The sequence below is a fragment of the Ursus maritimus genome, unplaced genomic scaffold (genome assembly GCF_017311325.1).
Source record: "Ursus maritimus isolate PB19 unplaced genomic scaffold, ASM1731132v1 scaffold_22, whole genome shotgun sequence".
Classification (NCBI taxonomy): domain Eukaryota; kingdom Metazoa; phylum Chordata; class Mammalia; order Carnivora; family Ursidae; genus Ursus; species Ursus maritimus.
The window spans coordinates 45776952-45790957 of NW_024424675.1; the positions used below are offsets into that span (position 1 = coordinate 45776952).

General features: G+C 56.2%; 1 protein-coding gene across 1 annotated transcript in view; it reads left to right on the top strand.

Moving 5' to 3' along the window:
- The window catches only part of CDH4 (cadherin 4), a 560000-nt gene that overhangs the window by 776 nt on the left and 545218 nt on the right, over positions 1 to 14006 (top strand). The window contains exon 2 of the mRNA XM_040638543.1: positions 1745 to 1856. Within this exon, the coding sequence (XP_040494477.1) occupies positions 1745 to 1856 (112 nt within the window). The remainder of the gene's footprint in view (positions 1 to 1744; positions 1857 to 14006) is intronic.

A 14006-nucleotide genomic window follows, 5' to 3' on the forward strand; every position in this document is an offset into this window, starting at 1 on the left:
GCGGTCCGGGCGCCCGCCTCCTTTCCGCGGAGCCCGGGAGCCCGGCCCCCAGACCGGCTGTGCTCGGCGGGTGCAGGCCCCGGGGGCGGCATGCGGGGCTGCGCGGGTGGCGCCCCTGGGGAGGCGGCGGGGCCGCGGGAGTTGCAGGAACCCCCTCTCGTGGCCGATCGGCCTCGCTGCTCCTCCGGGCAGCGCAGTTGTAACCTCCGAGATAAACAAGTGCGGCGCCCCCAGGCCGCTCCGAGGCTGCGGGGCGCTCCGGCTGCGCTCGCCACTCGCCCGGGCGGGGCGAAACTTTCCTGGGCGAGTTCGCCTCCGGGGCTCCGGTCCTCTGTGGAGCTCCGTTCCCGAGAAGTGGAGTCGCGGTTTGGAGCTTTCCCAAGGAATGAACTCGCGCCCCTCGCCCTCCCCATGGCGCTGTTGGGGGAGGGCGCCCGCGCCCGGGCGGGCGTCAGAGTGTGGGAGCCGAGGCCGGGCGGGCGGCGGCCCCGCGAAGGCACGACCGCGGGCTGCGCCCCTGCTGCTGGTGTGCGCTGCCCGGGGAACCGGCCGCTGAGCTCCGTCGTCTCAGCCCCCGCGTCCCTGCTGCGCGCGCAATCTCTTCGACGGTTCCCCACCCCTCGAGGATGACCTGGAGCTGCCACTCCCCTCAGCCGGGCTGGGGCCCCTTGCCAGCCCGGGACCCCTTGCCAGCCCCCAGCCCCTTCTGTTGGGCAGGGTCCCGGGCGCTCCCAGCACAGGCGGACACCCACCCTTTCATTCAGTTAGAGGAGCTGTCTCGCCTGGTTGGGCTAGAGATGGGGGCTCCAAGGGCGGACCGGTGTTCAGCCCACTGGAGGTGGAGGGTGGAGCCCGGTCTTTGGGAAGCCTCCTCCCTGACGGGCGCTGAGCCGCCTCTAGGAGGACCTCCTTTTTTGCTCTGCCCCCTCGTCCCCCCCTGGTGACCCGGGGAGAAGACATAAGCCTGCAGGCCCTCTGCACCCAGAGCTCAGCTCCAGGGCCACGAGGGTGCCCTGGCCATCAGGGCTGCCGTTGGCGGCACCTTCCTCTCTGTGGCTTCCTGGGCTGCCTTCAGATGCCTCTCTGATGTTGCCCTCTGTGGGGCCAGAGAGACTGCAGCCGGCCCACCTCCCCACCCAGCACCCCTGACCCCAGGCCAATCCAGCAGGGCCCCCTCATCGGTGCTGGACTTCCGCCTGCGCCGTGTGGGAAGCAGAGGAGCCTTCCCCTGAGGCCCGGGGTCAGAAGGTCAGGTGCACCCTCCTGCTGCGTCTCCGCCCGCTTCATGGCACTTCATCCCACCATCACAGGAGAGTGAGCACAGGACACAGGAGGAGAAGGTGTTTTCAGAGCCAGAGGCCACATTCACACCACTCTGATCGCCTCACATCGGGACAGCTGTCTCGTGTCATCGGTGGTTACGGACACTCCCTCGCTGTGCCCGGTTCATCACTGACACCTGACCGCGGGTGCGGCGTGTGGAGGGGAGCATGCGGTGCGTGCAGACTGTGGCTCTGCCCCGGCTGCGGGCGGCCACAGGGTCTGGGGGGCTGCTGAACCAGGTGAGTCCCTGAGAAAACAGAAGCAGAAGAGCGTTGGGTCAGGGTGGAGGCTGTGGCTTCTTCGTTTCTGTCATAGCCGGAGGCGAGACCCAGCCAGCAGCAGCCCCTCGTAAACATGGGCTTTGCATTAAATTTCTGTCAACTTCACATTTGTTCCAACCTCTTCTTTTTTCTGTGCTCAGGCCCACAATGGAGCTCTTACAGCCAGGGAGACCTGCAAGGCTGGATTCTCTGAAGAAGACTACACGGCATTAATCTCGGAAAATATTCTGGAAGGAGAGAGGCTACTCAAAGGTAGGGGGCATGGGGGTGGGAAGAACTTGCACGTCGTGCTCTGGACGGGGGAGACATTTCCAGGAACAGGCAAGGCCAGGCTGTCTTTGAGGCAGGCTCTTTGCAAAATGTTGTCCGTGAGGTCAGTGAGAGGGGGATTCTGGGGACCTCGAAGGCATTTTGCATCACAGGTGAATGATTCAGAATGCCTGTCATTTTTGAGTGAGGTGAATCATTTCCTGGGCAACAAATTGGAATTCGGATGTAACGTCACCCAAATAATGTGCAGGGAGAGACTTTCTTGCTAAGTATTTTTATGTATGAAATTCTGGATTCTTAAATTATCCCTGCTTTGAAATGCATGATAAAGCAGACGATGTTGTTGGAGATGCGGTAAATAAGCCCACAGACGTTCTGTTCACAAATGTGGCATTCATTTTCATTACTGCCCCACTGACAACACGAAAACACACATGCAGGAGGGAACTACCAATTAGCTTTATCGTAATTGTAGGATTATATCCACACTTGTGATGGGAACGTCAGAGGCAGCTTCAGAAGTCAAGTGACAGTGGATCATTCTGCGTGTTGATCTGTTTCCCTTTCGAGACAAACTAATTAAACTTTCCATTTGCATGGGAGGGGAAATAAATCAGTTCTTCCTTCTGAGGATTCCAAATCCTACCACGAACACCGTGGCTGTGCGCCTTCCCAGAAGTAGCAGCTTTTAGCTGATTTCAGAGGGATGGAGGGAGCAGACTTTGGATAAAGCCTCAGAGCTAAATTTCGGTGCTCATGACCAAAGAATCCTCATACTGCTGACTTTCTCTCCGGTTTTGTGTTTTAGGGAATCTAGGATTTTCCCTTAAGAGCTGACAGCAGCTTCTTTGGGTGGGGAGGGGGTGGGAACACACACATATCGGGAGGTGATATTTCAGATCTTCTTCCTTGGAGACGGAGCTGGTTGACTTTCCTTGTTTGTGCTTGGTTGTATGAATCGGGATTTTTACTTGCTACCAAGTCCAACTTTTCTTATTTGTTGTCAACTGCATTGACTGCTAAGGGTATGATACTATTGAATCTTTCATTGATTACCAAAAAAAAAAAAAAAAAAAAAGAAAGAAATTGCCAGCAACTGAGCAGAAGCAGAATGGGTGTGTTGCACGAGGAGGCGTGTATTGGGAAGAGTTTTTAGGTGACGCTCTGTGAATTGCACGGTGCATGTCATTTTAGAGTTACAGAGGGTGGGCCATCTTTCAGGATGTATTAGCCTACTGAGCTTCCCTGTGTGCGCTCAGGGAAGGCCCAGAAGATTCTTCCACACTCAGTGTGCTGTACTGTGGCTCAGGCAGGGGACACGCTGCAGTACCCCTGTTTGCTTGTCTGGAAGCTGGCATCCTGGGCCTCTCTGGGTATGAAGCTACACTTGATGAGATCTTAGACTATCACTTTTACTCCGGAATATAAGAAAAAGTGCCTCTCTTTTGGTAAGGCCACGTGCCACCTACTGTGGAAGAGAATGGCAGATTCTCATACCTTTTATGTTGAAATATGGGGTTTCTAACAGATATCTGGTCTCCTTCCTGGCTGCTTTGTGGGTCCAGGCTGAACTGGCCACTCGGCTCAGTGTTGTGGGGAAGTCTTGATTGCTGGCTGAACGTTGGCCTGCCCCCTGAGCCCAGACGGTTTTCACCCAGCGTGGGATGGAGAAGGTGAACTTGGACCAGCCTACAGGCTTTGGGGATGCATGACCTATTTTCAGGGCACTTACGTCTCCCAGAGATGAGGCCCAGCCCCACCCAGGTTGAGGGGAGAATTGCAGGTGTCTCATGGGCGTTGGGACACTTCCCGTCCGTGGGGCAGGCTAGAGCCCTATTGCTTCTCCTGCACCTGTGTGCTCCCCCTTCCCCCCGCTGTTCTCAGGGACAAAGATTTTTCATATCTTAGAAGTAATTTTACACATATGGAGGCAAAAGCTGACGCAGACACACACTCAAATCAGGGCAGATAAAAATTTCTCTTTTTGTGTATGCACTCTGCAAACCACAAGACCACAGTGAAGACGTGTGCATCCAAAATAAAACAAAACCACGCTATTTCTGTTATTCTGGTAGGAATCCCGTTAAATAGATAATGACTACTTATAATTGAGTTATTCCAACAGAGAGAGCTTAACCTTAATTTGACAATTGAAGCCTCACAGAGTCACCGTTTTATTGTAAGTACCCCGAAAGCCGTTAACGGCTGCTTGGTGGCCCCTTCCCTTTGCCTGCGTCAGCTTACCAGCAGCCCCAAACACCCAGATTCCAGAAGGAGCGATTTGTTACACAGTAATTAACTTATTTATGATAAATGGATGGAAGAAATGTCGTGGCATTTTGTTTTATGTCTAAATGAAAAGCATTTGCATTCTAAAAATTTCATGCTAATTAGGCTTAAAATAGTTTTCCCCAATAGGGTAGCAAATACTATGGTATTGTGAACCTTGTGAGCGCGGAGCCTCTGTGTACAGCCAGGCAGGGCGTCTGTGGGGCTGATTCGTAGCGTTCCCAGATCCCCTACGAGTTGTGTTTCTGTGCGTGCTTTTTCTGGCCAGCTTGTGAACGTAGCCACACACTGTTAGCTCTAGTGTTGTTGTCAGGCTCATTCACTACGGCCACGATCACTGGTGCGTGGTAATATCTAAAGTAGGGTGGTGAAGCCGTTTTCCTTAGGCCGAAATGGAACGTTCTGTGAGCCATAGTTTCGTGTGGGGCAGTTGCTGAGCTGCTGTCTTTTTCTCGGCTTTGTTAGTAATTAACGGTCAGCCCAGCAGCTGATGCAGTGACCTGCATTGCTCTCTTGTGGTGGGCAGAGTTCTGGAAAACCCAGACCTGCTTCGCGGCAAAACCCCCCAAGGATGAGAGGGTGATAGGCTGTATGGCAGGCACCCTGGACGCATGGGTCCTAGCTCCCCTGGGTCCTGGACAGGAGGCGGCATGTGAGTAGAAATGTCTGCTGGGGGCGGGAGGGAGTGGGGTCTGGACGTTAACCTGAGGAGGTGACTCAAATAATACAGAGAAGAGAGGAGCGCTGTTTCTGAGGACTTCCTCAGAAAAGCCTTTGTGGGTCACCTTAGGGCCGTTGTTTGCTCCCCCAAACACACTCAGCTTCCTCCTCGGAGAACTTCTGTTCTCTGGGTGGGCATCTCTTTTATTAAAACAATAAGGTTCACGAGGGCAGCAGCTCTGTCACTCTGCTGGACTATTTTAGATCGTGGCAGAATGTGTTTCAGCTAACAGGATAAACCCCATTACCAGAATCTTAAATGAAGGGGGGTTCATTTTTCTCACATGACAATGAAGAGAGAGACGGTCGGGGGCTGGGACAGCTTGCGAGCACCATTGTCACTTGCCTGATCTTTATTCTACCATCTTTAGATTGTCAGCTCAGTTTGTTGCCTCATCATTGTAAACTAGCTGCTGTGGCTCTGGCCATTGCATTTGAGTTTGGAGCAGGATAAAGGAGGGAGTAGTGGCACCATTTGCATCCCTTCCCTGTATCAGGAAAGCAAGCACTTTCTCAAGATGCTTACAGTTCTCCTTGGCTAGAACTAGGTCACATGCCGCTCCCAGCAGAAAGGGGCGGGGAGGCTGGGAAGCAGAGAATTGCGTTGTCGTATTTGGGTTAGAGCTATTATGATCCACCACCTGGTAGATCCATCTCCTTGGAGCAAGTAAGATTCTGTTTTAGGAAGGAAGGAGGGAGGAATGGATACCGAGGAGACAAGCATGGGTGTCTGCCCTTTAAGGCTTCCGCTTCCAGCGCCCTCCCTGAATGCATTGTGGAATGAATGACTCATTTGCGTACCGAGGCCCAGAGAGGGAGGGATGGTGGAAGAGAGTCCATGTGCAGGTGTCCAGAGTCCGCGTATGAGAATTGGGCACACGTAATCGGCAGGGCCAGAAGCACTGTTATCTTATCTTGACAGGTATACTGAACATAGCCTCTTTGCCCATGCGGTTTGGCTTGACCCACCCCTGTGCAGACAGGTCACTCTTGCCAGGGCAGAAGGCGTCACCAGATGTGGGGCAAGAGGCTGGGCCAGTCCTGCTGCCGACCCACACCCCACATCGTGCCTAATTCGTGGTGTGGTGGCCGTGCAGCGACAGTCTCAAATAAAGTCATGAACGAGCCCGAGAACGCTGACCCTGGGACGCGCCTGGGCCTCCTCGGTTCCCTCACTGGGGAGTGGGAGCTGCTGGGGATGCTCAGATGGTGGTGCTGGTGAGAAACCAACCTCGTGCTTCGAAGTAGTAGACACTGCAGGCTGCCTGTCCCGTGTCCCTTCTCACCCTCTTCCTCACTGACGCCTCTTCTGTACAGACCCGTTTGGCATACATGGGTGCTGTTGAAGATGCTCACACGTCAGGTAGACTCTTATGCCAAGGTGGCAATATGGCCCCATTCTGGTTAGTAGGACCTAATTAGGTTATTCTGTTAGACGAGGCTTCCAGGAAAGGTGTCTTTTCTTCCTTTCTTTCCTCCTGGTAGAGAGGAACCTCTTCAGCTGGCCATGCCTTCTGCCTTTTGCCCTTACCTCTTCCTGCCTGGAAGACAGACATGATGTCTGAGGCAGAGCAGCCATCTTGTGACTGTGAGGATGGTGGAGCAGGAACTGGATCCTAGGTGGCATGCTTGAACCACATCCAGATAACCTCTGGGCTCACTGTCCCCCTAAGAGGTGAGAAAAACAAAGCTAAAATACCATAGTTGAGTTTTTTGTCCTTTGTAGCCCAGGCAGTCCCGGATTAGGGAACAGCACAGCAGCAAGTACCTGTCCTTCCCTCTGGACGTTTGGAACACATTTCATCCTCTGACTTGAGCCCAGGTTTGGGGGGTGGGGAGGCCCTTCTACCCATCCTTTGTTCCTTGGGCCTTGGCCTTATTCTTGCTTTATTGGCCTCTGCTCCTTGTGGACTAGAATCCACATCCAGCACCCTGGATTGCAGAGAGCACACAGTGGGCACTCAGTAAGTATTTGCCGAGCAGATGAATTGAACAGTCAACGACATTAGCGTCTGGGCCAGGATGTGGATGAATCATTAAACGTATGAAGCCAGGCTGCCTGTCTGTGCCACCCATCAGGGAATGTGCAGTCTCCGCTGGATCTCGTAGCTGTCGTCCTCCGGGAAGCCAGGAAAACAGGTGTTGGGACTTTGTGCGCAGTGTTGACTAGCTCCGGGGAACCTCAGTCTGCACGAGAGGTGGAGGTGAGGGGCGGCTGCGCAGGACTGCGTCCTGACCTGTGGGCTCCACTAGCCTCACACCAGCACGTTCCTTGCTCTGAAAGCTGGAGGAATGCTCCTCTTGGAGCACCGAGACCTCCACGGCCTCTTTTGGCAGCTGCCTCAGGGGTCCCCGAGAAGGAGCATCCAGAACCCACCACGTAGACCTCGCTGGAGACGGTGATGCCCCACTGGCTGTCTTTGGGGCCAGCCTTGCCTTTTCAGTGTCACTTTGAGTTCTCAGCAGCCTTTCCCCCGCTAACTTTGCCTGGTGGCAGAGGTAGGAGGATGAGAGAGGGAAGTTTACATCCACAGACAGTGGCTTCAGTCAGAGGCAGGGTCAGCCTGGGAAGGCACAGCTGCCAGTGTCGTCCCCGAGCCAGAGCTCAGGCCCGGAGGGTCCCGGCGGCCAGGAGGCAAACCGCCATGGCCTTGCACTCTGCAGCCGCGTGGCCCGTGTGGCCCGAGGGGTGCTGGTGGCAGCTGCACACTAGGTCCCTAAGGCATGCCTCAGGAGCCCCCCAGCCCCGTATCTTCCAGCTTCTGGCCTGTGTGTGCATAATCACTGTCTCCAGCTAAAAACCCTCGCTGGAGAAAGCTCACGCCGCAGTTAGACATGAGGACGACAGACTCCTCCCTGCCCCGGCTGGAAGATGAAGACGTCTGCATTTCAGAACCACACGTTTTCATGGCATCTCAAGATGCGGGAATGCGAGGCCTTGTGATTGTCCTTTAGGAGCCCTGGGTTCTGGCCACACGGCACGCCAGCCCTCCGCAGACACCCCCCGTGGGATCCTCTCGAAAGCTTTGCCAGGGTAAAACTGGTCCTGGTTTAGGGGTCAGAGGCCGATTGATCGGTGAGGGAAGTTGAGAGAGTGGTCAGAGTGCGTGGATTTGCTCTGCTCTCCCTGTGTGTCCAGCCCCGTGCTCGGAGCTCATTTATATCTCCCGCGTACCGTGAGCAGAGATGGTTTCCGAGCGCTGAGATCACATGTACACACTGCCCCAGATGTTCAGGGCACCATCATAAAATTAGCAGTTATCAAGCATTCGGATGTGCTAATTGTTTCTCGTCTTGGACATTTGCAACACACAGAGGCCCAGTGGGTCAAGAGGTGCTCGATGGCCATCAGTGATGCGTGAGGGCTCGTCTGAAGTGGGTCCAAACTCCGTGGACACCTTGGGTTTGCGGAACTGGCCCTGAGATCACAAGAGCCGGGATTCTGTAATGCCAACAGGAGTTTTCAATTCTGGGCATGAAGCACACAGCCCAGAGTGGGTGCTCTCTCGGCTCTCAGGATCTGCCAGTGCTGGGGGAAGCCGAGAGTGTCCCTGGTGAGGACGCCTGTGGTCTGGAAGCTGGGACATGGATGATACGAGCACCGGGGACAGAAAGGAGGCCTCCAGTCATGGACCACAAGAGGAGCCAGCGACTGCCTGGAGGACGCTCCTGGAGCCCTCTCACAGTGGGACATGCGTGAGCCATGTGTGTGCCCTCCATCTGCCCCGGGTCTGGGAGCCTCCTGTGGTAGGTTTCCAGGCCTGCCCCCTCGCTCCCTGCCCCACTCCCTCCCTCTCTGCATCTTTGAAGCATACTGAAGTAGATGCCAGAACTAATCGCGAACACGGGAATGAGCAGGCATTCGTCTTTCCAAAGAATGTGCTGATTATTCTGACTTTATGAAGAGCAAGTGTGGCTTTGAGTGAATTTCGCCACGAAAAAATACTGTACTGTGAGTTCCTGTGCATCGAAGGTGGTGAAGCTCCCTGCCCCCCACCCCCCGTGTGTTCTTGCGAACCCCCTCCTGGCACGTGCTCCTTGCTTTCAGTCCTCGGAGGGGGCTGTGGCATGTTGCAGGCTGGTCTGGTAAAATCCTTTGCTTTGGTCAGAAGGCTCAGAATTTGGGTGACTTTTTGCCCTGGCTCTCGGCTGCCCTCTCCTGGTGTTTCAGGCTGGCTCCCTGACTCTCCTGCTTCAACAAAAGAGAACACAACAAAGCAAACCTACTTTATTATCTTTGGCCAGTGTGTTCTTTCTTCCAAAGCCCATTTCCCTCTCGACCTCCATCACAGCAAGCTGGTGTGTGTCAAGGACTCCCAGGCACTAATACACCTGCCCCCTGGACGCCTTCAAGATGCCTGCGGGCTCGGGGCATTTGCAGGTCATACCCCAGCCCCGTGAGTTCTGGGCGGAGCTCTCCGTGACTGCACATCCCCTGCCCGCCTTTCCAGGGAGTTGTTGACTTGGGTCAGGGGTCATGTTAGTTTCCTAGGCTAGTCCAGCGGCCCATGTAGTTAGTGGCTTGAAAGACACAAAAGTATCTTCTTGCTGATCTGGACACCAGAAATCCAGCATGGGCGGGTCCTCCAGGCTGCCGTCAAGCCGTGGGCAGGGCTGATTCCTCCTGGGGGCCCCAGGGCAGAGTCCGTGTCCTTGCCTGCTCTGCTTCACAGGGCACCATGCTTTCCTTGGCTCTCGGCCAGCGCTCCATTCCCACGGCCACACCAGTGCTTCCGCCTGTGCCCCCTACCTCGTGCTCGCATCGCCACCTCTGACCCTGCTGCCTCCCCCTTCCACTTACGAGGACCCTCGTGATGGCACGGGGCTCACTGCGATGACCCGGCCGTCCTTAATCTCCGGGTCCTTGCCTTGGTCACTTGCGCAGAGGCCTGTGTGCATGGTAGGGGCCACTCGCAGGCATCCTGGGACCTCCCTCAAGCCTGTGTTTCCGGCCCCCATGCCCTGAGGTCGTGCTGTGGCTCGTGCACCTTGCTGTGTTCTTCATTCAGTTCCTGGGGGTCCTCAGCAGTTCACATGGACACCCCCCTTCACTGTGGGGGAAACAGGCTCAGAGTGATTGAGGAACCGGGCGCGATTCGGGGTCAGGAAATGCCAGTGCTCAGATGCCCCGTGCCACTCATCCAGTCCCGCCCCCCCATGTCCTGAGTCTGCAGTGGGGACTCTGGCCGGCAGCTTCTCTGTGACTCCTGAGATGCGATTTGCCCCTTGAGAGCCTGCAGGGTGAACGAAGGCTGTAGAGCCCACAGCAGCTCGCCATCTGGCGGCTTCGAACGCTGCCTTGTTTGGCTTCACTGTTTTCTTGCTGACAGTGTGCGGGGATTTAGGAAGGATTAAGGTAAGCCTTCAGAGGCAGATAAATATCCGTGGGCACAAGAGTGCCTCCCCCTGCCTCGTTTACGGGAGGATGGTCCTCGGGGAGGATGGGAGCATCCCTGCCCAGGGCTGTGGCACCGGGAGAAGCCACAGGTGCGGAGGGAGTCCTTCTTGGCCTGGAACGGGTGCATTTTCCGTTTGGCATCCGGTTTCATTAAGTTCCAGGCCCCCCGGGGGGGGGTGCAGACCCATGTCTGTCTGGGAAGGATCCCTTTCGCTGTCTTTGAACAGGAGGGAGGAGGGCGACTCACCTCTGGGTCTTCCCTTTGGAGTGTGTGCCCACGTTTGTCCACCCGACTTGGAAAATGTTGGATTTTTGTCTTGTGTTGGTTTTGCTGCCAAATCTAAGTGTGAGCACTGTTGACATTGATCTGCCTCGAAACCTGAGGGAGAGCCCTCAGGGGACGTGTTTGCTTAGCCCGCGGTCCCAGGCACCTGCTGCCTGCAAGGCTGAGGGAGAAGTGCGGCGTCACCGGCGTTCTTGGGACGAGGTCCCGGCTGGGCGGCCCTCCTTTCTGCGGGCGTCAGTGTCCTTATCGGGAGAGCAGAGGCATAGCACGTCCAAGTGGGGGTGGGGAGCTGCCTGCCTGCGGGACACTTGTGAGACCGGGCAGGCCCCTGGGTCCCTCCCCAGACCTACCGTAGGGGTCGAATGGTGGGCCTCAAAAGATCCACCTACCTGGAGCCTGTGACCGGAGCTTTGTTGGGAGAAGGGGTCTTGCAGGCATAACTAAGTAAGGCTATTGAGATGAGATTATCCTGGATGATCCAGGTGGACCTTAAATCCAAGGACAGGTGTCCTGAGAAGGGACAGAAGAGACACAGACACAGGGGAGAAGCCACGGGAAGGGAGGCAGAGGGAGGGAGGCAGCCACTACCTCAGGGCGGCTGGAGACACCAGAAGCTGGAGGAGGCAGGAAGGACCCTGCCTGGAGCCTCCCGGGGGCAGCACAGCCCTGCCCCCAGCTTGACTTGAGGCTCCGGCTTCTAGAGCATCAAGAGAATAAGTTCTTGTTATTTTCAGCCACCGAGTTTGCAGTCGTTGTGGCAGGTGCCCCGGGACACCCAGACACCCAGTGCATCAGAAATCCTGGGGCTGTGCCCTGGGATGCTGCCTGATTGATCGGCCTCCCCGGGGCTGGTGCTCCTTCAAGCCTGAGGACCTCAGGTCCAGCGGGATTTTAGCCTCAGAATCGCAGGGTCAGCGTCCCTCGTGAGAAACCGCGTTATTCCTGAGGGTGTGTGCCGGGTGGTAGCCGGCATCTGAGCACGCAGCTCGGGTGGGCGGCTGGCACGATGCTCTGAGTGTCCACGAGGCCCCTCACGGCAGAAATCCAGTCTTCTATCTTCGAAAGCGTGACACGGAACAGTGCCATCGGCACTAAAGCGTACGTGGAACGTTTGCTCTCCTCCCATTATCTTCCCTTGTCAATGCTTTCTTCACAAGCATTATAGCTCAGCTCATATCGCGTGGCTACACTGTAAATATTTGGTGAATCTAAAGGTCTGCGTTTGGGCTTGGCTCACAGAACCGCTGCCCCTAGAGGAGGACAGGCTCGCTCCCCCTGCTGCCCAGACGTGGAGGCGCGGGAAGGCGCGGGGCGGGAAGGCGCGGGGCGCTCCGGTACGGAAGCATTTATAGAACGTGCCTCTTCTCTCCCCAAAACTGCTTTGCCGTGCAAATGCAAAAAGGCATTATTTCTGGCTCCGCGTGTCAAGTTTCTTGTGTTTTGAGCGGCTGCGTTTTTGCTGCCTGGCTGCTCAGCTCCTCCGAAAGCAGAGGTTAGCAGCTGCTCCACTGTTCCCAGGGCCCATCCCTGTGGCCGTCACTCCTTTACCGCTGTGTTGGGGGCCGCCTCACGTATCCCTGGGGACCGGCGCTACCCTGTGGATGTGCAGTTGCGGGGAGCCCCGGGTACCCCGTGGGGAGTCAGCTGCTGCTGCGTCCCACAGCCCTGCCGTCCTCACTCTTCTGGCGTCTGGATGGGCAACCCCGTCCCTGCCAGAGAAGGACTGTTGCAGTAGGACTCGGGATGTCTCGGGTCCCCAAGCACTGCTCCAGCTGGACCCTCGGGCTGCGTTTTCCGTTCCCCACGAGTGCCTCTGGCAGCAGGGGCCGAGCGGAAAGGGCCGTCGTTGGAACTGCCAGGTAAGCTGTTTCTTTGCTCGGTCCTGAGGCTCAGGCTTGTTTGCACCCCGTGGGGATTTCAAGGAGAAAGACACCTTTTTCCTTTGTTTCTTTTTTTTCTTCAATGTGATACTGACAGAGGGGAGCCTTGGCTGGCTCGTCGGAGGGCACACCTGTGGGCGTTTGGTTAATGAACGCCGGGAATTAGGATGAGCCGCACGTGCAGCCACCTTTGGCGAGCACGGGAAGCCCACGGGGAGCCCACGGGAAGCCCCGTGCTGGTCCCGGCGGCCGGCCCTAATCCAGGAGTCGGTAGGACCCTCGCTGCCGTCTGTTGATTGAGGCTCTTCTGTGCTGGCCACTGCGCTGCGTGCCTCACCGGTGCCGCCCGGACGGACCTGTCCAACCACCCTGTGAGGTAGGCGCGTTGCTCACCCCCTTTACCCGGCAGGGGTGCTGATGCGTGACGCGTTGCGGCCCCTTGTTCACGCTCCTGCATGGTGCTGGAGGAGCCTGGGTTTACACGGCGGCCTGTCGCCTGAGGCCATGCCCCTGCCCTGTGCACCACAGCCTCGGATGTTCCCGGTGGACACGGGGCACCCTGAGGTCCAGGCCCGAGCAGACTCCAGGGGTCCAGACCCAGGGCACAGTCATAAAGCTGTGCGACAGCTGGTGCATGTCCTGCGTGACCTTCTGTGGCAGCCTGGTAGGAGGAGGTGAGGGCTCTGATTGCAGGGGTGGGTCTGGAGGGCCAGCAGACGATGCACATGAGGTAGTACCCGGCCTGTTGAACGATGAATGCCGGGTCCGTGGCCGCTGCTGCTCAGCTAAGTGGAGCCCGGGGCTGCAGCATCTCTGCTTTCCGGAGGCTTTGGGGAAGGGAGGCCCACATCCAGGCCCCAGCTGGGAGCAGACTCTCAGGGAAAACGCTGCATCCCTGATGTATGACCGGGACACCCGTGGCCGCGGGCACCTCTCTTTTCCACGCGGCCCCAGTTGTTGGTGGCTGAGCTCAGCCGCTCTTGAGAGTCTGTTCCCGAGATGCGGGAGCCGGCCCTGGATGCAGTCACTTTTCTGTTAGATGGCAGTCCATTCGATAGGTTTTATGGTTGTGTTTGGGAACTTTCCCCTTCTTGGCCTTTCCTTTCTTTTGTGTGACCAGAGACATTTTGGCAAAAGGCGTGTTTTTAAAATTGAATAAATAAATTATGGAATGGCTTTAAAGCTCCATAGGCTCGTGGAGGGCACAGATGAACCTAAGTTATTCGCTAGGGGTATTTATTAATAGGGCTCTGGTATGCCTGGATTATGTCGTGGTATATTTAATGCTGGGGCGGGGAAACACCAGGGGGGTCGGAAGCTGGCCAAGCAAGGTGTCCGTGCTGCAGGGCCTCCCCTCTGTAAAGCTGGGCGATTGTTTCTTAAACTACCTCACTCTTCCCCACCTTTCCGCAGTACAAAGAAGGGATCATTCCGCTTGTCTCCTCTAGTCCTTAATATTTTAAAGATAAAAACAGATTACCAGGAAGGGCTGAAGGTGATGAGATTGTGATCAAAAGTCTGTAAAATTATAGAATCTGTGTCTTCTTGAGAACAGGGAG